At 41.7% G+C, this 24,558-nt stretch overlaps 1 protein-coding gene across 1 annotated transcript in view; it reads left to right on the top strand.

Annotated features, from left to right (window-relative positions):
• The window catches only part of KIF26A (kinesin family member 26A), a 165,588-nt gene that overhangs the window by 93,158 nt on the left and 47,872 nt on the right, over positions 1–24,558 (top strand). The window contains 1 exon segment of the mRNA XM_078150387.1: positions 20,880–21,063. Coding sequence (XP_078006513.1) covers positions 20,880–21,063 — 184 coding nt within the window.

Raw genomic sequence — 24,558 nt, 5'->3', positions numbered from 1 at the left:
TTCAGGCTCTCCTTCCTTCCCCAAGCTTGGGGGCATCTTGGCGGCTTCCTGAGTGGTGTGATATACCTGTCAAACAGTATGCACTCATTCCTTTTTGCTGTGTTATTGGCATTTAACTCTCAGGAAAACAACAACAACAACAACTTAGCTACTAAAAAAAATGACTTGCCCTCCTGTGCGGGGGAACTCTCAGCCACCTGCTTTTGCAGGTGCCTTTTATATTCTTATAGAATTGCCTCCTTTCCCGGGTCTCCCAAAACTATGTGTTGGAGGCAGAACTTGAATCCGGGTCTGCCTGGTTCTGTGGCTGCCTCTCTCCTCACTATATGAAGCACCAGCTTCTCTGGGCTTCTTAAGAGTGGCATGATATATTTGCATTCTGTGAATAGAATTGAGAGCTCCGTGTAGCATCTTCATTTTGAATCATCTGATAAGTCCATCATGCCCAGAGGTCTTGTGCTTTCTCTGGGATGTCATTGTGACTCTTGACTTCCTTGCTTGTAGACACTCTTCTCAGCTGAAAACACTGATTGGAGTTTAAACAAGGGGGAGGGGGAAGGGAGTTTAAAGTTTGTGATTGCCCATACATCCCATTCTATTTCCAAATAGATCTCCTATCTCTTTGCACAGGGTTTCCCCCATGCCTAGAAGGCTCCCCCTCTCCAGACTCCCGGGACATTTTGATCTGAATGCTATCAGATCATAAATGTATCTGTTACAGAATGTGACAAACCCAGATACCACCTCCTGTGAGGAACCTTTCCAGGTGCCCCCAATCTACCTTGATATTTTGTATTCATTTTGCATCTGCTTTTATGTGTCAATATTGCGTCTTCCTAATAGAATATAAGGTCTTTGAGGGCAAGGTCTGTTTCATTTTAGTCCTTTCATTCCCAGTACCTAGTACTGTGCCTGGCACACAGTAGGTAGTTTAAATGCTTGTTGAATTTTATTGAATTGAATCTAAGAAAGGGTTGTTCTTTTATACACACTAAAATACCTCAATTCCCCTGATTTCATCAGTATGCGTACCCTTTTCATCGGTGAGGACTGGGATCTCTCCTCCAGCTGAAGCCCAAAAGTTCATCTTTTGGAGAGTAACCAACCCTATGGTGATGAACCAAGCTTCTCCTCTGGTCCTTGGAAGGCACACTCAAGCACAGGATCACTCATTTAGAACTGGAAGGGACCTTAGAGATGATCTCGTCCAAACTCCTTACTCTATTTTATAGATGAGGAGACTGAGGATTAGGGAGGTTAAGTCGTTTGTCTAAAGTCACATTGGTAGTAAGTGGCAAACCCAGGATCTGAACTCAGTTCCTCTGACTGAATTTAGCAGCCTTTGTACTACACCAAAGCCTATTCCAACTTGGTTGGGACTTGCCAGAGCTTGGGCCAGGCTCCCTCCATGCCATAATAGGGCAATAGAATGTAATGTTGTTGGAATTACTAATTGATAATAATAAAAATATTACTCTATGTTTGTATAGGTCTTCTAAGAATCCTCTGGGCTGGTAGGTCTGAATGAATAGGGAAGGGTTCAGAAGGTGTGGTCAAGGACTTGACTCTCATTGGCCACAGAGCACCTATTAATCACTAATAAATCCAGTACTTCCCTGGGAAACACACACACACACACACACACACACACACACACACACACACGCCCCACAAAGAAACACAAGTACAGTCTGGAAAACCAAATGTCCCCAGGGCTATTCTGCTCCGCCTTGAACAGGTTTCATTTAGTTCTCTTTTAACCTTTCTTCAAAAAAAGTCAGCTCTGCACCTGCTGTACCTGAGGTGGCTAGGTGGCACAGTGGATACAGTGTGGGACTCAAGAGTCGCTAAGAGGTTAGGCAGTCATTTTCACATGTCTGACTCTTTTTGACCTCATTTGGATTTTCTTGGCAAAGATAGTGGAGTGGTTTGCCATGTTCTTCTTCAGCTCATTTTGCAGATGAAGAAAGTGAGGCAAAAAGGAATAGGTGGCTTGCCTAGGGTCACACAGCTGATAAGTGTCTGAGACCGGATTTGAATTCAGGAAGACCTGAATTCAAATCCAGCCTCAGACATTTACTAGCTAGGTGACCCTGAGCAAGTCACTTAACCTCCATCTAAGTTTCCTCAATTATAAAATGGAGATAATGATAACACCTCCCTTTCAGGTTTGTTATGTGGATTAAATAGATAATATTTGTAAAGTGCTCAGCACAGTGCCTGGTGCTATTATATGTAAATGCTTGTTCTCTTCTTTCCCTTCCTTGCTGTATAGAGGGCCGAAAGTTGAGCATTATCACCCCTGCAGTCCCCCATTGGGGAGGGAGGGTAGCCCACTTTCAGGGCTATCTGTAGGAGTGCAACCTCCCTTCTCAATTGGCCCTCAGTGCCCTGCCTTTCTTATTGTGGTAACTGTTTATACATTCCTTATCTCTATGACTCCAGAGATTTTCCAGCTCCCTCACTTAACAGAAGGGAAAACGCAAGCTTGGGAAGGAAGTGACTTGGCCCAGGGTCTAACACCTAGGTCATTTGAGCCTCTGCTGGATAGGGATTACTATCTCTAATTTACAGAGAGGGAAACTGAGGTTTAAAGATATGAAATGACTTATTCAGTCATACAGCTAATAAAGAGAGGAGCCTGAATTGGAACCCACTGTTTTGTTATTTTTTTCTAGCTACCCTGCAGTGTCTTATATATATGCCTGCTAGGCACCAAGGGGTGGGATGGGGGTGGGGGATAGAGGAAGAATACATGATCCCCAACCACATGGAGTTTATTATCTAATTGAGGGGGTGGGTGGGGTGGGGAATGGGGGGGAAACACATACAAGCAAGTGAACAAGAAAGTCTATAATAAAGTGTTAAATTGTGAGGGTCAGTCAATGAGAGGAGATATGAAAATTGGCGTGGGAGTGAGGGATGGGGCTTTGATTTATACAGAGGTAGAGGTAAGGGAGGGACCTTCTTTTTTTTTTAAACAGATAAAGAGTTATTAGGAATGGACCATCCCCTCTCACAGATTTTAAAGTCTAGGGCAGGGCCTGGAACCAAGAAGGTGTTTGGTAAAGGTTTGTTGTTTAGAATAGATTAGAATCTGGGGACCTTCTGATTCCTTGTTTCTCATCATTGCCAAAATCAACAACAAAACCATTGATTGTGAGGCAGCATGGCATAAAGAGCCTGAAGATCTGGATTCTAATCATGCTTCTAATACCAAATGTATGACCCTGAAGAACTCTGAAACTTGATTTCCTTAATTGTAAAATAGGATGGTAATATTTGCATTAACCTGTTATGAGAAAGTTTTAAAAAATCTGTTGACAAAAATGCTGTGTAAGGCTAGAAGCACCATAGCAATGGGGATTGTTATTTATTGAATACCCTTTATATACAGTATGCTGTTTACGGTTGTTGATTCCTTGTCTGTTCCTGACCACAGTTATTTGATAAGCCCTAATCCTTACTTTGGGCAGCTATGTGGCATAGTGGATAGAGTGCTGGCCTGGAATCAGGAAGATTCATCTTCCTGAGGTCAAATCTAGCCTCAGATACTTTCTAGCTGTGTGACCCTGGGCAGGTCACTTAACACCATTTGCCTCAGTTTCCTCATCTGTAAAAATGATCTGGAGAAGGAAATGGCAAACCACTCCAGTATCTTTGCCAAAATGGGGTCACGAAGTCAGACACGACTGAAAATGCTTGAACGATGACAGATCCTTGCTTCTCATTCCCTGCCTTCTGAACCCCTGGCCTGTGTCCTAACACTGGGTTCCTGACTAGCCTTTGGCCTCTTGCCTTGAGCATTTTACTGTGTCCCTGCTGTAGCCTGCCTGGGACATCTCTCCCGTCCTAGGCATACCAGCTTCTCCCAGTGGAGCTGCCGCCGAGGTCTGGCTTGAATACAGTTAGTCTCCTCTTGTGGTTAGACTGTGGTGCCTGCTTCCTCCTCTCTGCATGGAGGATGGGATGCTGTTCTGGTCCATTAGACCCATTACAAGGCCCAATTAGGAAGTGTTATGTTTGCAGCTCAGTGACCCATCAGATTGTAACAGCTCATTTTAGATCTCTTTTTAGCATAATTAAATACCTTACTTAACCCATCAAGGCCAACTGTCTGTGAAATTACTTCTTTTCAAAAAACAAAACCTTGTTTCTTTTTTTTTCTGAAAAGGCAAAATATTTCCCTTTGTTGTAATACAGATTTAGTGAGAGTCAGTGTGATATAATAGAGCACTGGACTTGGAATCTGGACCTGAGTGAATTTGAGCTTAATCTGAGCCCGGCCACTTATTTATTACTTGGTTAATCTTGGGCAAGTCATTTCCTTTCTCTATTTCCTCATCTGCAAAATGAGGGGTTTTAATGAACCAAGCTCCAATCCCTAAATCTTATTATGATCTTGTGATCACAGACCATGCAACTGAGTTCTTTGTAGTGTGTGCTTGCACACTTGCTATTTCTACCCTGACTGAACCGTCCCTTCACTTGGTAAGAAGCCTCATGTCCTCAGCTCAATACACCCTCCCTAACTGGGGGTACACCTCAAGGCTCTGTCTTGGACACAATTCTCTTCTTTCTATACGTTCTTTCATTTGGTGACTTCATCATTCTCTGTGGGTTTAATTGTCATCTCTATAAGATCACACGTAGATTTATTTATTTGAGGCAATCGGGGTTAAGTGACTTGCCAGAGTCACATAGGTAGTGTCTGAGACTGGTTTTGAACTCAGGTGCTCCTGACTATATATATATATATATCCCCCTAATTTCTCTACTGAGCTCTAATCCTACATCATAAAATTGTCACATCTTGTCATTTTCTACCCCCATAACAGAACTTACATCTGACTCCTCTCTGTTGCTGTTCAGTAGTTTCAGTTGTGTCTGACGCTTTGTGACCCCATCTCTGTCCCTGGGGTTTTTCTTGGCAAAGATACTGGAGTGATTTACCATTTCCTTGTCCACTGGCAAACAGAGGTTAAGCAACTTGCCCAAGGTCACACAGCTAGAAAGTTTCTGAGGCTGGATTTGAACTCAGGTCTTCCTGACTCTAAGCCCAATGCTCTATTCACCGTACTATCTAGCTGCTAGTTCAGGACCTCATTATCTTTCACTATTTCAATGACTTTCTACTTGGTTTCCTTGTCTCAATTCATTCTCCCTTCTCTAATCATGTTCCACATAGCTGCCAAAGTGATTTTCTTAAAATTCAAGTCTAACCATGTCACTTCCATAAGCAGTGACTCCCTATTGCCTCTGTGATCAGATATTGTTTCATCTTTGTCTTAACTTTTTAATTTCTATTTTGTGCAAGTTTTATAATGTCCTTAATTATTAGTACAATCATACATGTGTATAATTTATAAATAAGTCAATAGACTGATATTGGGGTGTTTGTGCAAAACATTTTTTGATGATTGGGGTATGTGATCAAAAAAGTTTGGAGCCCATTGGGTTAGGTGATCTCTAAGGTCCCTGATAGCTTTTGATTCTATCAAGTATTATACTTTTCTGTGAACCCATCTTATACCTCATATGGAAGATCCAACAAAATCTTGCCTCAACTTACCTTCATTGCCTCATTTCACACACTTTTACATCCCAACCAAATCAGACAATTTATTTTCCCACAATCTTGACCCTCTCTCCTCTGCTTCTATGGATTCACACACACTTTCCCCATGTCCTCAACACATTCCTTCTCATCTCCTGTGGAAATCCTTTTCTCCTTTTAAGGCCTGGCTCAGTAGTCACCTGCCTCCTGGTCACTCTCTTTTCCATTGCTCAGTCTTGGTTCTGGCTTCTCTTTTGCTAAACTAATGTCCATCTTACTGGTCACCTGGCTTGTGCGGGGAACCAGATCTTCTGGTGGAGAGGCTATTGCTGAATGTTCAGTATAAGAATTTACACTTCAGAAAACTACAATAATTACAAATTGATTTATTTTTAAAAATATTTAATAATATTTTATTTTTTCTAGCTATATGTAAAGATACTTTTTAGCATTCATTTTCACAAAATTTTCAGTTCCAAATGCCCCCCCCCACCTTCTACCTTCCTAAAACGGTAAGCAATTTGATATAGGTTTTATATGTGCAATCATGTAAAACATATTTCCATATTAGTTACAGTTATGAAAGAGGAAACAGACTAAAAGGAAAAAAAATGAAAAAAATGAAGAAAGTAAAAATAATATGCTTCAATCTGCATTCAGAGTCCATCAGTTCTTTTTCTGGAGGTAGATAGCATTTTCCATCATGAGTCTTTTGTGATTGTCTTAGATCATTGTATTGCTGAGAAGAACTAAGTCATTCATAGCTGATCATCACATAATGTTGCTATTACTGTGTACAATGTTTTCCTGGTTCTGCTCATTTCACTTCGCATCAGTTCATGTAAGTCTTTCCAGGTTTTTCTGAAATCTGCCTGCTCCTCATTTCTTATTGCACAATAGTATTCCTTTACATTCATGTACTACAACTTGTTCAGCCATTCCCCAATTGATGGATATTCCCTCAGTTTTCAATTTTTCAGGCCGATTTATTGTTTTGCTGATTGTCTAGACTTGAGAAGGTTCAAAATGCAGATTAAAGTTAAAAGTATGTGCTTATGTTTTCCTCTCAGAGAGCCTGGTTGTTAAACATTTACTAGCCCACCCTTGGGTATCACTGAAAGCTCTGTGTCTTTACTTTTCTCTAACTTCTCCTTGACTTTAGGCTCACATATTAGACCTTGAAGGGACCTCGAAGGTTATTAAGTTCAGGGCTCTTGTTTTAAAGTTAAGGAGACTGAGGAGCAACTGAATCTAACCTGAATACAGGTGAAGACACTGTCCAGAGGAGGAGAACCAGGATGGTGAATGGATGGAGATTGTACTATGTGAAGAGCAGTTAGGGAAATTGGAGATATTTAACTTAGAAAAGAGAAGACTTGGAGGGATGGAATCACTTTTTTCAAGTATCTTAAAAATTTTCAGAGCAGCTGGGTGGCATGGAGTCAGGAAGACTCGTTTTTCTGAATTCAAATCCAGGCTCAGATACTTACTAGCTGTGTGACCCTGGGCAAGTCATCTAACCCTGTTTGCCTCAGTTTCCCTTGTCTATAAGATGAGCTGGAGAAGAAAATGGCAAACCATTCCAGTATCTTTGCCAAGAAAACCCCAAATGGAGTCATGAAGAGTCGGACATGACTGAACAAAAAAAATTTTCACAGAGAAATGGGATCAGATTTGTTCTGCCTGATTTTAGAGGGCAGGATGAAGAGCAAAAAGATAGTTGCAGAGATGAAGATTTTGGCTCAAAGTAAGAAAAAAAACCTTCCCAGCAATCATATTTGTTCAAAATTGGAATGGGTTGCCTCAGGAAAATAGATTCAGCCTGGAAGGAGCCTCAAATGCTGTCTCGTCTGGTGGTTCTCAAACTTTTTGGTGTCAGGACCCGCTCTTAAAAACTGAGGGCCTCCAAAAGTTTTTGGGTTTGTGGATTATCTATTGATGATTACCATATTAAAAATCAAAACTGATGGACATTTATTCATTTAAAAAGAAATAGAAATTAATTTATTCATTTAAAATAACAATAAACCTATTACATGTTAACATAAATAACACATTTTTATGAAAAACAATTTTCAAAACAAAAAAAAATTTAGTGAGAAAAGTGGCATCATTTTACAAATTTTTGCAAATCTCTTAATGTTTGGCTTCATAGAAGACAGCTGTGGTCTAATATCTGTTTCTGCAGTCAGTCTGTTGTGATATGTTGAAGTATGTGAAGAAAATCTGGCCTCGGTACAGGTAGTCAGTCAGTCAGTTTTTATTAAGCACCTCCTATGTGCCAGGCATTGTGTTAAGCATTGGGCATACAGAAAAAGGTCAAAGGCAGCGCACACCCTCAAGGAGCTCAGTCTAATGAGGGAGAGAACATGCAGTTTTGTATATATACAGGATAAATCTGAAATAACATGTAGTTAATAGGCAAATAATGTCTTAGTGTTATTATGGTGACAGTTTTGACGTCAACAACCCCCTGAAAGTGTCTCTGGGGCTCCCCAATGGTCTGCAGATCACACTTTGATAACCACTGCTCAATCTATTCCCTTATTTTATAGAAGAGGAAACTGAGTCCCAGAAGGGGTATCTTGTCCAAGGTCACACAGTGAGCTCCCCATCACTGGTGGTCTGCAAGCAGGTATCTTTTATAAATGATATTGATCCAATGATTCCTAGGTTCTAATGTCACTTCTACCATCAGGTCACTTTGACCTCCAGCAAGTCACTTTCCTGGGCCTCAGTTTCTCCATCTGTTAGGATATGGTAGAAGGGATGCCTATTCAATTATGACTTGGACTAGTTGCTCTCTGAGGTCCCTTCCAAATGTGGTTTTGAGATTCTATAGTTTTGTGACTTTGGGTTCCTAGAGGAGGAGTCCTGTGGAGGGCGTCTCAGGCTTGGTCCTCTCTCTGGGCTGACCACTTTCCCCCAGGGGCTGAGGCCTGAAAGGGAGAGGCCTGAATGCTATTGTTTCAGACTTCCCCCTCAACCCTGCTCATGGGGGAGGCCCCAGGCTGGCGCCTTGGGGGAGGTTTGCCAGCCAGGGGAGGCCTGAGTGAAACCAACTGGCCAGATCCTCTGATGGACAGACGACAGACAAGCAGTTTCAGTCCAGAGAGGCCTCATTCCTTCTGTAAACAAACCCAGGGGCCTCCTCCCTGATTATGAGGAGAAACATTGACACCAGTGATTAATTCGGGGGAGGAGATGGACAGAAGGAAGTGACCCAAGCAGTTTCTAAGAGGGAGTGGGGAGAGAGCTGTAAGAGATAACTTTTCCCCTCTCTTCCAAGTGGACTTTCCAGAGTTGCAAAAATGGCAGGGAGGACAGGAAGGTGTGTTTCTAGGGGAGCAGAAGCAGAGTCTCAGCCACAGAGTAGAGGCCTGATATTGGGGTAGGGCTGGCTCCTGTCAAGAAGATACATGGAATGGGGTAGCTAAGGGCCTGAGGCCTCAGGTTTCTGTTGCTTCTTAAAACACCAGGTGTTGCCTGGTCTTTAGGAAAGGGCTCTCTGTGTTTGGAATTTTTTACTTCCTCTTCTGACTGAGACTCACTCCATTAACTGTAGAGTTGAAGGTGGGAGGGGGTGTTGGTAGAGAGAGGAAGGGAGGTCCTTTTGGGGATCTTTGTGGCTAGATGCTGCTTCTCCTTAAGCTATGGCCACCAGAATTTAATATAATTCTCCAGATGAGGACTGATAAAGGCTGAGTAGAGGGTTGCTGTCATCCCCTTATTTCTCTCTTAATGTGGTCTAAGATTGAATTAGCTTTTTTAATTGCTGCAGAACATTGCTGACTCATATGAACTTGATGTCCAGTAAAACCCTCAGGGCAGCTAGGTGACACAGTGGATGAAGCCCCTGGCCTGGAGTCAGGAGGAACTGAGTTCAAATTTGGCCTCAGACACTTACTAGCTTCGTGACCCTGGGCAAGTCACTTAATCCTATTTACCTCAGTTTCCTCATCTGTAAAATGAGCTGAAGAAGGAAATGGCAAACCACGCCGGTATCTTTGCCAAGAGAACCTCAAATGGGATCACAAAGAGCTGGACATGACTGAAAAACTTACTGAACGACAACAAATTTCTCAGTCAAATTGATGTCTGACCATGTCTTCCCTATCTTCAACTTGCGAAGTTGATTTTTTTTTGTTCAGGTGAGATTTTACATGATCCCTAGTGAATTTCACCTTGTTTGTTAGCTTTTCCTCAGTTAGCTTTTCATCATCCATGAATTTGATGAGTATGTCATCTATGCCTTCATCTCTAATCATTGATAAAAATGCTAAACAGTCTGGGGCTGGGAGAAGGTCTTGGAACACCCCACTAGAGACCTCCTGCTGTATTGATTTGGAACCATTAACAACGAGTCTTTGAGTCCAGCTATCCAACCAGTTCTGAATTTATCTAATTGTATTCTTAATAGTATGAGATACTTTATTAAAACTTTGCTAAAATCTAGGTAATTTCATCCATAACGTTCTCTCAGTCTATCAGTACAGTAACTTCAGGGCAGCTAGATGGCACAATGGATAGAGCTCTGGTCCTGGTGTCAGGAGGACCTGAGTTCAAATTGGCCTCAGACACTTACTGGCTCTGCGACCCTGGCAAGTCACTTCACCCTGTTTGCCTCAGTTTCCTCATCTGGAAAATGAGCTGGAGAAGGAAGTGTCAAACCACTCCAGTGTCTTTGCCAAGAAAACCCCAAATGGGATCACAGAGAGTCAGACGTGACTGAACAACAACAAAATAGTAACCCTGTCAAAAAAGGAAATGGGATTAATTTGGCTTGGCCCGTTCTTCATAAGTCTGTGCTGGCTTTTTGTTATCATTGCTTTCTTTTCTAGATGTTTATCAATCATCTTGTAATGATCCTTCTTAAAAACTTCCCAAGAATTAAAGTCAAGTTAACTGACCTATAGGTTACCAACTCTTCTCTCTTCCCTTTTTTGACAATCCAGACAACATTGGCCCTTCTCCAGTCTTGTGGTATCTTCCATTCTCCACAATCTTCCCAACATTAGTGACAGTGGCTCAGCCATCATTATCTACCAGATCTTGGCACACTGTCTCCTTAATTATCTTGGCTATCAACTTCCAGTTAGCCATTTTAAGGGCAAGGGTCATTCCCTTTGTGGGAAAAAAAGATCTGCATGTTTTAATGGCCTGCAACTTCAATATTGAGTCAACAATATGACATGGAAACCAGAAAAAATAAATGCTTCTAGGTCCCTTAATGGAGGAAGAAATGTTCAGAACAAGGTGGGTTTTAATATCACTGTATTCTGTCCTAGTCATACTATCCATGGAGTATTGTCTTTAGTTCTGGGCAGTACTCTATAGCATGGAAATGGAAAAAAACCTCGAGATTCCAGAGCAGGGCAACCAGACTGTTGAAAGGCATTGAAGACAATCATAAAGGGATCGAGTGAAGCAACTGGGGATATTTAGCCTGACGAAGACAAGGAAGGTAGTGTAAGCAGTTGAGATGGATTTCAAACCCTTGGGATTTCCAGCCTGGAAAACACTCAATTTTACAGGTACCTTAGTATGATGGGTCAATGGGAGAATGTCTATTAAACACAATGCAAACCTGACAGTGCTATTTAAACATGAGCTGCTTTTTGTTAATGGCACCCAAGACCCTGGGAGGAGAGAGGACTTGCTGAAGATATTGTTTGCCCTCTCTGTACTCTATCTCTCTGTCCATCTCTCCATCTTTTTTTTTTAACCTTTCTCTTTCTTGCTACCTTCTGTCAGCCTGTCTGTATGTCTTTCTGTCTGCTTATATGTCTGTTTAGTTTCTTCTCCTGAAAAAGACAGTGTAATGCCACCTACTTCATAGAGTTGTTTTGAAGTTCTACGAAAAATGGGAAACACCATGGAAAAATATACAGCTGCCTCTACATAGAACCAGAAATGTGCTGAATGAAGAGTTATGGGACCTCAGTTAGAATACTGGCTCTGCTACTTGTTACAGTGGGTAGAATATTGGGCCTGAAGTCAGGAAGATCTGAGTTCAAATCTCGCTTCAGATGCTTGCTAGCTGTGTGACCCTGGGCAAGTCACCTAACTTCTAGCTGCCTCAGTTTCCTCAACTGTAACATAGAGATAACAATAACTCCTATCTCCTAGAGTTGTTGTGAGGATCACATCAGATAATAATTGTAAAGCACTTAGCACAGTGCCTGGCACATTAAGTAGGTACTTAATAAATGTTTGTTTCCTTCTTCCCTACTTGGAAAGAAAAAAGCATTTCCAAAGCACTTACTATGTGCCAAGCTCTGGGGATACACATAGAAAAGGAAGACAGTCCTTACTTCCAAAGAGCTTGCTTTCTAATTAGGGGAGACAATGTAGGCACATACATACATATAGCAGAGTTCTGCTACTTATATTACACAGGGCAAATAATTTAACCTCCCTGGGATTCAGTTTCTTTACCTGTAAAACAAAGGGGTTGGAGAAATATGTGTCCCCTCATTCCCTTATAGACTGAGGTCTCTGATTCTGTGTTTTCCTGTGATCCTATGTGTAAGGTGGCATTCCATTCCATTCTTTCAACAGTGTCACCACTTAGAATGTTTACGGCTATGACAACCTCTTCCCATCTTCCTTTCTCTCTCCATCGCACCCCTCCAGTCCCCGCCCCCCCCCCCCCCCGCCATTCTCCAGGGGTGAATATTTGTTTATGTGCTTAGATCCAGCCCTAGCAAGCCTGATCTCCTGGTCCTATGCACAGGGTAATTGAACTTCTGGTAGGCCTGCTGGGCAGCCCCACGAATCCTCTATAATCTGTGGATTGTTCAGAGGAGCGGGTTAGGGCCTGTCCCTTGTCGCCGTTATATTTGAGTGCCCCTAAATGTGTCGTAGATTACTTTTATTTTCTGCTATGACACCTCGCTATGAGGAAGGTTGTCCCTGGAGTATCTTAAAAGACAACTCCTATTAAAGAGAAAAGGAGTTAAGCAAAATGCAGGCGGTAGATCTCACAGCAAGGAAGGCAGATAATATAGAGCTGTTCTGCAGAAGGTTTAATTGGAAGGGGAGATGGGGCTCATGGCCCGAGAGTCCAAGGTGTGGTTCCACTCCAAGGGTTTCATTTGGCAGACTAAATAAATAACAGTCTTTGGGAAGAGAGGAAGAGGGAGCAAGTCCTTTAGAATTGAGAGGTCTGAGGATGAGTAGACATCAAGGGAAATGGGAAATAGAAAATCATGGAGCCATTTGGCATGCTAATAGAGACCACAAGAGTACGTCAGGACCATCCCAGAAAGAAAATCTTAGTCCTTTTCTGACCTCAAGGAGAGAATGAATCATAGAACATGAGATCTGGAGGGGACCTTAGAACATAGAGCATAGAGTGTCAGAGCTGGAAGGGACTTGGCAACCTAGGATGACAGCATAGAATGCCAGACCTGGAAAGAGCTTTCAAATGTGGAAATTGAATAATTGCCCATATTTATACAGTACTTTAAAAAGAGATTGTGTGAGCTCCCAGGATTGTAGATCAAGAGCTGGAAGAGAATCAGGCACAGTGGTCATCTAGTTCAACCTCTTTTTTTTTACAAATGAAGAAACTGAGACTCAGGGAGATTTGCCCAAGGTCACATAAATTGTAAACATCAGAGATAAGATTTTAATTTGCCTTCCCTGACTCCAGTGGTATACTAGGCACTCAATAAATCCTTCCTTCCTTCCTTCCTTCCTTCCTTCCTTCCTTCCTTCCTTCCTTCCTTCCTTCCTTCTTCCTCTCTCCTCCTTCCTTCTCTCCTCCTTCCTCCTTCCCTCCTCCCTCCTTCCTTCCTTCCTTCCTTCTCTCCTCTCCTCTTCCTCCCTTCCTCCCTCCCTCCCTTCCTTCCTCCCTCCCTCCCTTCCTTCTTTTCTTCCTTCTTCTTCTTCTTCTTCTTCTTCTTCTTCTTCTTCTTCTTCTTCTTCTTCTTCTTCTTCTTCTTCTTCTTCCTTCCTTCCTTCTCTCCCTCCCTCCTTCTTTTCTTCCCTCCCTCCTTCCTTCCTTTCTTCCATTGTCTATTGGCACTGTGCTATGCTGCCTCTCGAGACAGCTAGCATCATCATTAATACCTGGCTTCAAATCTTTTCTCTGGCATATACTGGCTATGTGACCTTGGATAAGTCATTTAACAATCCCTCGGTGCCCCAGTCTACTCTCCTCAAAGAATACATGCTTCAGAAAATCTGCAGATATGCTATAGTAGAAGGAGTTTCCTCACTGTGAATCTGGGAGGGAAAAAGAAGGTTTTCAAAATGCTTTATGGATGTTTTCTCATTAGTTCCACAACAAGCCTGTGCAGTAGGTATTATGATGATTCCTGTTGTACAGATGAAGAAACTGAGGCTTAAGTAAGTTAGGTGACTTTTCCAGAGTCACTTAGCTTCTAAGTGTTTGAGGTGATTTTCAAACCCAGCTCTACTGGTACTAAACTCATGGCCAGCAAAACTCCCCAGTGGGACCAAACCAGATTAAAATGTAATTGGGAAATGTTTAACAAAATAAATAAAAATACAGTACAACATAGATAATATTAATTTGTGGTTTTCTAAGCCAATATGCAGCTGGGAGGGATCCATTGATTTGATCCCATTTCACTACAATGCTTTGAGCTGAAAGAGATTTTAGAACATAAAACAGAACATCAGAGCCAGAAGGGATCTTTGAGGACAAAGAACACAATGTAGTGTAGAATTCCAGAATTGAGAGGGACTTGAGAATGTAGAATTTTAGAGTTGGAAGGAATCTTAGAATAATCGAATCCAACTCCCTTCACCTGGCATTTGGGGAAAGTGAGTCTCAAAGAGGGAGAAGTGACTTCCTCAAGTTAGCAGAGCCAGTTTTTGAACCCATATATTTTAGCTGAGTACCACGGTCTTCCACTACATTTTTCATATCTAGTCTAACCTCCTTGTTTTGTAGATGGTGAGACTTGAGACCCAGAGTAGGGAGAGAGTTGCTTGAGATCGAATGACCATACGCGTGATGAATACTGAACTCTCTTTCTGAGAATCTGCTGAGCAGAAAAGCATCTACTTTACTTGTTAGCATTCCTCCACATATGCCCAAGGTCCTCAGTTGTTATCATTGCCGTTCAGTTATTCCAATCATGTCCGATTCTTCGTGTCCGCATTTGGGGCTTTCTTGGCAGAGATACTGGAGTGGTTTGCTGTTTCCTTCTCCAGCTCATTTTACAGATGAGGAAAGTGAGGCAAACAAGGTTAAGTGACTTGCCCAGGGGTCACACAGCTACTAATGTCTGAGGCCAGATTTGAACTCAGGAAGGTGAGTCTTCCTCACTCCAAGCCAGGCGCTCTATCTATTGTGCCACCCAGCTGCCCCACAGGGCCTCAGATCACTTCTTTACTTGTTCTGTAGATTACCTGTAACTATTCTATATTCCTAGTGCCCAACATGTTCACCTTAACAAAAGCTCTTAGATAGTTAAGAGGTGGGCATAGAGACTTTAAGGTTGAATTAAACCCAGGATGCCCAGTCCTTATTGGGAGGTGTTGGCCAGTGCCTGTCCCCCAAGAATGAGAAAGTAGTTGGTAATGTGGTAATAATTACAATAACATTGTTAATGGGAAATGATTCCTCTGCCAGGAGAGCATCGTCAGTTATCACCTCCTGCTTCTCGGGTGAACTTGTTCTTGAATTTGGGCACAGTATTTTTTTTTTGTCCAAATAGTAATTAGTTATCTTTTAATTCTGCCCCTGGAGATCCTGGGGAATGAAAAGAGTAGGTTGAATCATACTCCAGAAAATAATAATAACAGTTCATATCTATAATACTGTAAAGTTAAAAAAGTATTTTCTCAAGAAACCCCATGAGGATAATAGAGTTTAGAGGGAAGGGACCCTAGAGATCATGTAACCCCAAGCTTTTCATTCTACAGGCTCAGTGGAATGAAGTGTTTAAGCCCACAAAGGTAGTAAAAGGCAGAGGTAGGATTTGAACTCAGATCCCTTGACTCTACATCCTGTGTTTTTTCCCACTGAACCATATAGCCTTCCTTTTTATGGATATGATTGATTCTCCCCATTTTACAAATGGGGATACTGATTCTCAGAGAGATAAGTGAGATTTGCTTTTCCCATTCCTTTTTTTGAAAAAAATCAAGTATTTTCCTCCCAACAAGCCTGTGAGCCTTTTGCTCAGAAGTCTCTTGCTTTCTCCCTGATTCTCCCATGAGTCCCGCAATGCTAGGACCTGAGTTCTCATTTGCTGAGCTGGAAATCAGCTTCTCTGGAAATCAGCCTAAAAAACAACCTAGTGAAGAAAGTAATGGGAGTTATTATGATACCCCCTTTTCATTGAAGAAACAGGTTCAGTGAAGGGAAATGATTTAGCTAAGGTCACATGGCTGGCAAGTGTTGGAACTGATAGTCAAACCTAATTTTCCTTCTTATTGTTGATCTTATTTAATCAGAGGAATCTTTCTGCTGTGCTACAGTGTCTCTCACAACACACTGCTCTTTTAAGATAAATCAATAATAGTTTGTCTTTGAGTGGCACAGTGGATAGAGGGCTGAGCCTGGAGTCAGAAAGACCTGAGTTCAAATGTGACCTCAGATATTTACTAGCTGTATTTTCCTGGGAAATTCATTTGACCTTTGCCTGCCTTTGTTTCCTCAACTGTAAAATGGGTATGATAATGGCACCTGTCTCACAGGATTATTGGGAGGGTCAAATAAGATAATATTTATAAAGCACGTTACACATAGTAGGTGCTTAATAAATAATATTTGTGGGGCAGGTAGGTGGCACAATGGATAGAGCACCAGCCCTGGAGTCAGGAGGACCTGAGTTCAAATCTGGCCTCAAACATTTGACACTAGCTGTGTGACCATGGGCAAGTCACTTAACTCCAATTGCCTCACCAAAAAATTTAAAAAACAAACAAATAAATAATATTTCCTTCCTCTCCTTTTGAAATTCATTTCACTTCGATACCTTATTATTAAATGTTGACACTGTGTAGAGTGGTTGAGAACTTTGTCCTTTTCTGACCCTCAATAGATAATGAGCCCTAGAACATCAGAGCTGGAAGGGAACTTAGAACATAGAACAGAGAGTGTTGGAGGTGGAAGGGACTTTAGAACATAGAACACAGAGTGTTAGAGCTAGAAGAGACTTGAGAATGTAGAATCACAGCATAGAATGCCACACCTGGAAAGAGCTTTAGAATGTGGAAATTGAATAATTGCCCACAATTATATACTACTTTAAAGAAAGGTTGTGTGTTGTCGAGGACAGCGCCCTAGGATTGTAGATCAAGAGCTGGCCGAGACCTCAGAAATCTTCCTTTTACAGATGAGGAAACTGAGACTCAGGAGATGTAGCATTTAGCTGCAAGATTTAGTCCTTACCTTAATGGAGCTTATTGGGAGGTGAATCTTAATGGAGACCCAGATTTGTGGATCATCCCTTTTATGCACTAGAGCTTAAAAAGTTTTTTTAAACTATCTACAATGGGAATCTTTCTAAAGCAAATCACACATTCCTGCTGCTCAAATGTGAATAATGTTATCTCCTCCTTCCCTATACATTTGCTTAATCTTATTTAATCAGATGAGACTATATGAAAATACATTTCACTTTTATATAGCATCTTAAGATTTGCATGATAATATAACAACAACAATAGCAATGATAATTTTGCACAGACCATGGTTTCATTTGCAAGGGCAACTTTGGGTGAGTAAACCATTTCTACCAATGTAGATCAGGGCAGCTACGGTGGCGCGGTGGATAAAGCTCTGGGCCTGAAGTCAGAGAGACTTCATCTTTGTGAATTCAAATCTGACCTAAGACACTAGCTGTGTGACTCTGGGCAAGTCACTTAACCCTAGTTGCCTCAGTTTCCTCATCTGGAGAAGGAAATGGCAAACCACTTTTCCAAGAAAACTCCAAATGGGGGTCACGAACATCAACAGCCAATCCAGATCTGCAGCTCTTGGTCCCTAGAGGGTTGCTCTGGGCCCTGAGATCTGCTTTGGATCTCACAGCCAGGATCTGTGTGAGGTGAGATGGAATTGAGGTCTTCCTGACTCTGAGGCCATTCTCTATTGATTACTTCACACTGTTTCTTTTCCTCCTCTTTACCTTTTTTTTCTTTTCCTCCTCCTCCATCATAATTATAATCTATCTCTTCATTCATTCATTAACGGCATTCAGATAGAAATGGTCCTAAGATAGGTCTCTAACCTATTATTCTTGTTTCATATTTAATATTCTACTGATCATTATACGAGGGGATAAAATAACTACCTTTGAGTAGTTGTATTTGAGTAGTTGAGTAAGAGTATTAGTAGCATCCTTTCTACGTTCACCAAAAGCATCCTTGGTGTACAATACACACGGCAGACAGACAAACAAGAATGGTGTGTACCTCATGTTCCTGATTTTGACGTCTTCTGCTAGATCTCTAGATTTTGAAAGCTATTTGTTCCATATATCTTGGAGATCACGAACACAATTTATTGGCTGAGTTCTCCAGGGTATTTTGAGGTCTGTATTTATAAGTATGAGTATTTACTGACTGTCAATCTATAAAAATAATGAGTCTCTGATTCTAACCACCGGGTCGTGTCTTGCTAGGTATTTGGTAGGTGCTTCTTTGCATAATCTACATTTACCACTAAGTCTGTAACTCTTAAGGATAAGCCTTCTATAATTTTGGGTAGCAGTGATTTGCTCCTGAATTGCCAATCATAAACCTCCGCATTTCCACACATGTGGATGACTCAGCCCCATTCTGTGCTACTTTGTTGCTATACCTTCGGCTGAGGTTGTGTGGAGGATGTTACCCACGGAGCCTCTTTTGGTTATACACTTGGATCTTTGTCATTCCATGGGCTCCTCCATCATCACCATTCTCCATCCATCATAAACTTATTCTTCTCATCTTTTTTTTTTTTTTGATGGGGCTCAGATAGAAATGATCATGGAACAAGTTGATATCCTGTAACTATTCTTTCATACAATTATTTTTATTGTTATTCTTGAGGATACAAGCTAATATATGTGAATATACCTTGAAAAGTAGAAAATGCAACATCTGCGAAACAGTGCAGTATGGTAGGAAAAGCATTAGATTTGAATTCAGAAGACCTGCGTTTGAGAGCTGGCTCTCCAACTTCTACCTGTAGGATCTTGAACAAGCCACTTGAATTCTCTGGGCATCAGTTTTCCCATCTGTAAAATGAATGTAAGCAGTAAATCCATGGTTCTCGAAAGGTGTTCTATAGCAGTGAGATTTTCCAGGTGTAGCCTAGATTTTATAGAACTACCATTGTTTTGCCAATGTATGTAATCTGTATACCTTAATTCTTTCTTTTTTTTTTTGGTTTGGTGAGGCAATTGGGATTAAGTGACTTGCCCAGAGTCACACAGCTAGTGAGTGTTCACCTAGCTGCCCTCAATATACCTTAACTCTTTACATCAAAGAATGGCACTGTGTTGTGAGACTTTCCTGTATCCCACCCCTGAAAAATCTGATAACCTCTGAACTAGGTGATCTCCAAAGTTTCTTCCAGCTCTGATATTCTATAATTCTAAGATCTTTTTTTTTTTGCTTTAAATTCTATGATCCTTTGATCATTACATGTGAACATTATATGTTTTGCTGGATGGCTCATCAGAGTCATTATTAGAAGCACCAGTTACTGGAATGCAGAAATACCCCTGTGGGCCTCTTGGAGCTTGGGGGACTGTTTCCCTGGACACTAAATGTCTCCAGATGGCTGGGCCTTTTGCATTCTTGTGTGTGCTATTTATAGTTCTTTTGTCTCTTTCTTCAGTGTCAGGCTGACCCTACCCCCACTACTCTTACTATGCCTGCTTCTTATGGGCAGTATGGTGTAATGGTGAGAGCTCTGACTTTGGAATAGGAAGACTGGTTTGGTTACTTACTACCTCTGTGACCTTGGGCAAATCATAGCTTCTCTAAATCCTGCTGAGGAACTGGCTAATCTATAAGACTTCTCCGCTCCTAATCCTGTGATTTTCTAAACATCTGTTTCTCATTTTCTGTGGTCCTAGGAACCCAAGGAGTCCAGTTCAGTAAGAATTATGGTAAAATGAAAGTAAATGATCTCTAAGTAAAGCCTTAGGTCCCCTCTCTACTGTGAGTAGCATGCATGAGTTTAGGGCAGGTACTTGGGACCACCTGCTTTCTCTGCTCAGAGGTCTTTTTCTTCTTGGTTTTCATATGAGTTCCACAACGTCACGCTGAATTCTCACTAGTTGAACTAATTTCATCTGGAAATTAGCTTGGAGGGAGTAGTTTTCAATGTAGGAGTGGCAGGTGTGTTCATTCCTCATTCTTTAATTTTTCAGTGATGCTTTCCATCCAAACTTCTCTTCTGTCAAGCATAAATCTGCAAGAACTGCCTTTGGGGTTTTGAGCCCCAAATGTTTAGAATTCATCCAAAGGCTTTCTCCCCAAATACTCATTCATTCATTCATTCATTCAGAAAAATGTAATAAGCACATGCTATGAATAAAGCATGGAAAGAGAAAGTTTATATAAGATGTAGTCCCTGTGGTGGGCATGGGCAGGAGAAGGAAAGATGAGAACAGGGAACAGTTAATAATAATTCAGTTTGATTGGGATGCAAAGTGTAGGAAACAAGATAGGGCTCAAAATGTAGGTTGGTACCAGGCAATGAAAGGCCTTGAATGCCAATCTAGGGACTTGGCATTTTACCTTCTGAGCAATGAGGAGCCAAGTTTATTTTAAGTTAATTTCACTAAAAACAGCTGGAGATGTTTTACAATGTAAAGAAATGCCTTCTTTTGCAGAGTAACTTGTTAGATCCCAGGATATCACTTTCTCAAACACTAGCACCAGGAAAACCCATCTGGTCCAGCCAAGTGACAAGGGACTGATTTCAGTAATTGATGATGTCAATGAGATTTCCACAGCCTTCAATTCAACTGCCAAGTGGCTAGGAAAAAAAAAGTTACTGTATAATTGAAACTCTGCTGGGAGAGAAATTAAGAGACTATCTTGCCAGCCATATTTCTGTCCATATTTTCCTCTATTAGTCTCCTGATGGTGTGTCCTTATGAAATCTGATTAGAATGGAATGACTTGATTTGCTAAGCAGGCAGCAGGGACAGCACACATCTGTTTTGCCCGTCTCGATTGCAGAAATGGGATGGAATGTAACGTAATCTCTCTCTCTCTCTCTCTCTCTCTCTCTCTCTCTCTCTCTCTCTCTCTCTCTCTCTCTCTCTCTCTCTCTCTCTCTGTCTCTCTCTGTCTCTCTCTCTGTCTCTCTCTCCCTCTCCCCCATTTCTCCTCACAGAGCAGCCCAGAAGCTTAACCTGGCCTCCAAGAAGAAGAAGCCCCACCCACCCCTAACCCCCGCACATGACTTTTCCATCTACGGGACAAACTTTAGTGGTGTGCTGCAGCTCAGCCCTCCACCCGCACCCCCCTGCCTACTGAGATCGGTGGCCAAAACCAAGGAGAACCCGGGCATTGGGAAGGTAAGCCTGCAGATTCATGCAGATTTGAGCCTGCTTGGGCGTGTGTGGCAAAGCTTTGATATGCAAGGGCTATAGGAGTGAACTATAGATTCTTTGATGCTTGGATGGATCCCAAGGGACAGGATCACAAGACTGAAAAAAAAATTCTGGATTTGGGGTCAGAAGACCTGGGTTCAAATTCTAGCTCTTCCCCTTATTATCATGTGGTCCCAGATAAATCATATAGTCTCTCTAGGTTTCGATTTCCTCATCTGTATAATGAAGGGGATGGAGTTGAGGGCTTCTAAGTTCCCTTCTCTTTCTAAACCCATGATGCTAAGGTAGGGTGCTAGCCTTGGAGTCAAGAAGACCCTCAGTTTGATTCCTGTCTCAGGTGCTTACTAGCTGGGTGAACCTAAGCAAGTCTCTTAACCTCTCTGGGCCTCCTGTAAAATGAGGGAGTTGGACTCAATAACCTGACTCTGTGACTCTTCAGTGTGGATGCTCTCTCCACTGTGGTAGACTTGTAGCTCCTCTTGAACCTGTCATCCAGAACCTCCCATTCTTGGACACATCTTCTGTAAATCCTCCATGATGGAGTTGCTCCGGTGCAAGAGACTTTCTGGTTGGTCTCTTAATAAATAATAATACCTAAGAAATGACAAAGCCATCACTACACTTGATCTTCCCAACAACTTGAAGAGGGAGGCAGGGCAAATGTTATAATCCCTATTTTATGAGTAGGGAAACTGAGGCACAGAAAGTGAAGTGACCTGTGCTGGGTCACACAGCTACTAAAGGATAGAGCCGGGATTTGAACCCACATCGAAATCCCTGTTTAGCATTCTTTCTCCTTCACTGCTTTGTTTCTACCACTGTTGGGAGATGACCCCATCCATATCATCAATAGTATTATGCTTTTAATTACTTATAGGGGAGTTGTGTTGCTTGTTAATATGCTTGCTAATCCCAAGTATGGGATGGTATGAGAGATGGATAGGACTTTAGAGGCATGGGCTATGCCACACTGTAGACAGCAGTAGAAAATCAGGAGTCATTGAAGGTTTTTGAGCGGGAGAGTGACTGATTAGGAGACTGCTTGTGCGTGATTATTGTTATTGTTATTATTAGGAAGATTAATAACCACCTGCATTTATATGTAACACTTTAAGACTTACAAAGCACTTTCCTCATAACACCCTATGAGGTATTTATGAGTATTATCCCCATTTCATAGATGAGAAAAAATGAGGCTCAGTGAGGTGACTAGATTATTGTGGGCAGTGAGAAGAAAATGAGATTGCTGTCTAGGGTCTATCCCTTCTCTCAGCAACACCCCCTTTTGCCCCAGCTCACAAGATTCCTTGTGGCTGAGTTTAGATAACTGAAGTGACGTCATCCCATGAGTCAGTGTGCGTGACAAAATGCTTGTTGACTGACTTCAGTAAAGACTTGGACTCAAGTCTCCTTGTCTCTCACTTCAGGGCACTTCTTACAATGCCTACCATGCATTATGTCTGAATCTAAGGTGCTCAGTGTTTAACAGTAATTGAGAAAATCACATTGCATTTTAAGCCTGAGTGGGAATTAAGAGGTAAGTAGTCAAATCAATGGAGAGCTAAACTATGCAGAGCCAAGCCAATTTACGTGGGGGAGGTGTTGTGTGTGCGCACATCTCTTTCTGGGTGTGAGGGTGTACATGTGGGTCTGTTTCTTGGCATTGTTTTTTTCTTTGTGTGAGTGTATGTGCATCTCTGTGTTGTTCATTGGCATTCATGTACATGTGCTCATCTTTATGGGTGTACATCTCTATGGATATGGAATATTTTGTGTGATTGTGTATGGGTATGAGAATGTGGGGGTGTGTGTGGTCATCTCTGATAGAGGCAGATCTGGGAGTTTAACTGTATGCGTGGAAGTATGTGTGTGCACATCAGTCTGTCTTTGTGTATATATGTGGGGTTCATCTGTGTGAGTGTATGTGTACATTTAAATCCCATGGAGATGAATTTCTGTTGGGAGGTTGTGTAGGTTTGTGCATGTATCTGTGGTTCTCTGGGGATATACAACTGTGAGTGGTGGTGACGGAGCTTTCTCTGTGTGAGTTCACAAATACCACTCTAAATACGAGTTTCTGTGTAGGCGTGTGCTTGTGTTTGTGTTTGAATGTCTGTATACCCTTCTGTAGAGGTGATTGGGGTCCTGTGTGTGTGTGTGTGTGTATGTCTGTGTGTGTGTCTGTGTGTGTGTGTCTGTGTGTGTGTTTGAATGTCTGTGTGCCCTTCTATAGAAGTGATTGGGGATGTGTGTGTATGTGTATGAACAGTTACCTCTTTATGTCTGTGTGTCATCATGAGTGTGGGCACTAAGGTCCATTTGTGTGCTCAGCGGGGATGCTCTGACTAAAAAAGATGATGGTCTTCCTCATTTGGCTTCTTAGAGTAAAATCTCATCCAGTGTCAAGACTTTAGTGGGTCAACTTCAGTCTCGGTGAAGAAGGAGTCTTGGTGTTCCTCACAGAATCACAGAGCCGGGAGATTCCCCATGGGACTAAAAGATATTAGAGCTGAAGAGGACTCACAGGTCACCTACTATAACCATCACCCATTTCAAAGATGAAGAAACTGAGGCACAGAAAGGGAAAATGACTTGCTCTACAATCACAGAATTTCTAAGGGGCAGAGCTGGAATTTGAACTCGGTTCATATGACTGAAAATCCAGTGATCTTTCCAGTATGCCACTAATTTTTTCCATTAGGCAGGGATTTCTACCATAGCCTCCCTGACTAGAGTTGATTCAGCCTCTGCTTGAGCCTCTCCAGTAACAGAGGGTGCCTGTGGGTCCTGGTGTTTTGAAGGGTGTATGTGCACACATGCATGTCTGTGAGTGTGTGTATGTGGGGATGTCTTGGTATCTTTGTGTGTGTGTGTGTGTGTGTGTGTGTGTGTGTGTGTATGCATGCGTCTGCCTGCATTTGTGTGTATGCTAATTTAAAAATCATTATTTATTTTTAACATTTGTTTTTAAAAAGTTTTGAGTTCCAAATTCTCTCCCTGTCTCTTGCCCCTCCCCCAAGCAATGTGATATTGATTATACATTTGAAATCATGTAAAACATATTTCCATATTAGCCATGTTGCATGTAAAAAAAAAGCAAGAAAAAAGAAAGTAAAAAAATTATACTTCAATCTGCATTCAGAATTCATCAGTTCCCTCTCTCTGGAGGTGGTTAGCATTTTTCATCATGAGTGCTTTGGAATTGTTGTAGATCATTGTCTTGATGAGAATAGCTAAGTCTCTTACTTAGTGCCTTACTATGTACAATGTTCTCCTGGTTCTGCTCTCTTCACTTTGTATCAATTTATGTAAATCTTCCCAGGATTTTCTGAAACCATCCTGCTCATCATTTCTTATAGCGCAATAATATTCAATCCCAATCATATATTACAACTTGTCTAGCCATTCCCCAATGGATGGGCATCCTCTCAATTTCCAGGTGCTAACTTTTAATGGCTG

This window comes from Phascolarctos cinereus, unplaced genomic scaffold (genome assembly GCF_003287225.1).
Source record: "Phascolarctos cinereus isolate Bilbo 61053 unplaced genomic scaffold, phaCin_HiC Scaffold_2;HRSCAF=192, whole genome shotgun sequence".
Taxonomy (NCBI): Eukaryota; Metazoa; Chordata; class Mammalia; order Diprotodontia; family Phascolarctidae; genus Phascolarctos; species Phascolarctos cinereus.
Note: the sequence above shows the minus strand (reverse complement) of the source record. Positions and strands in the feature narration are given on the sequence as shown.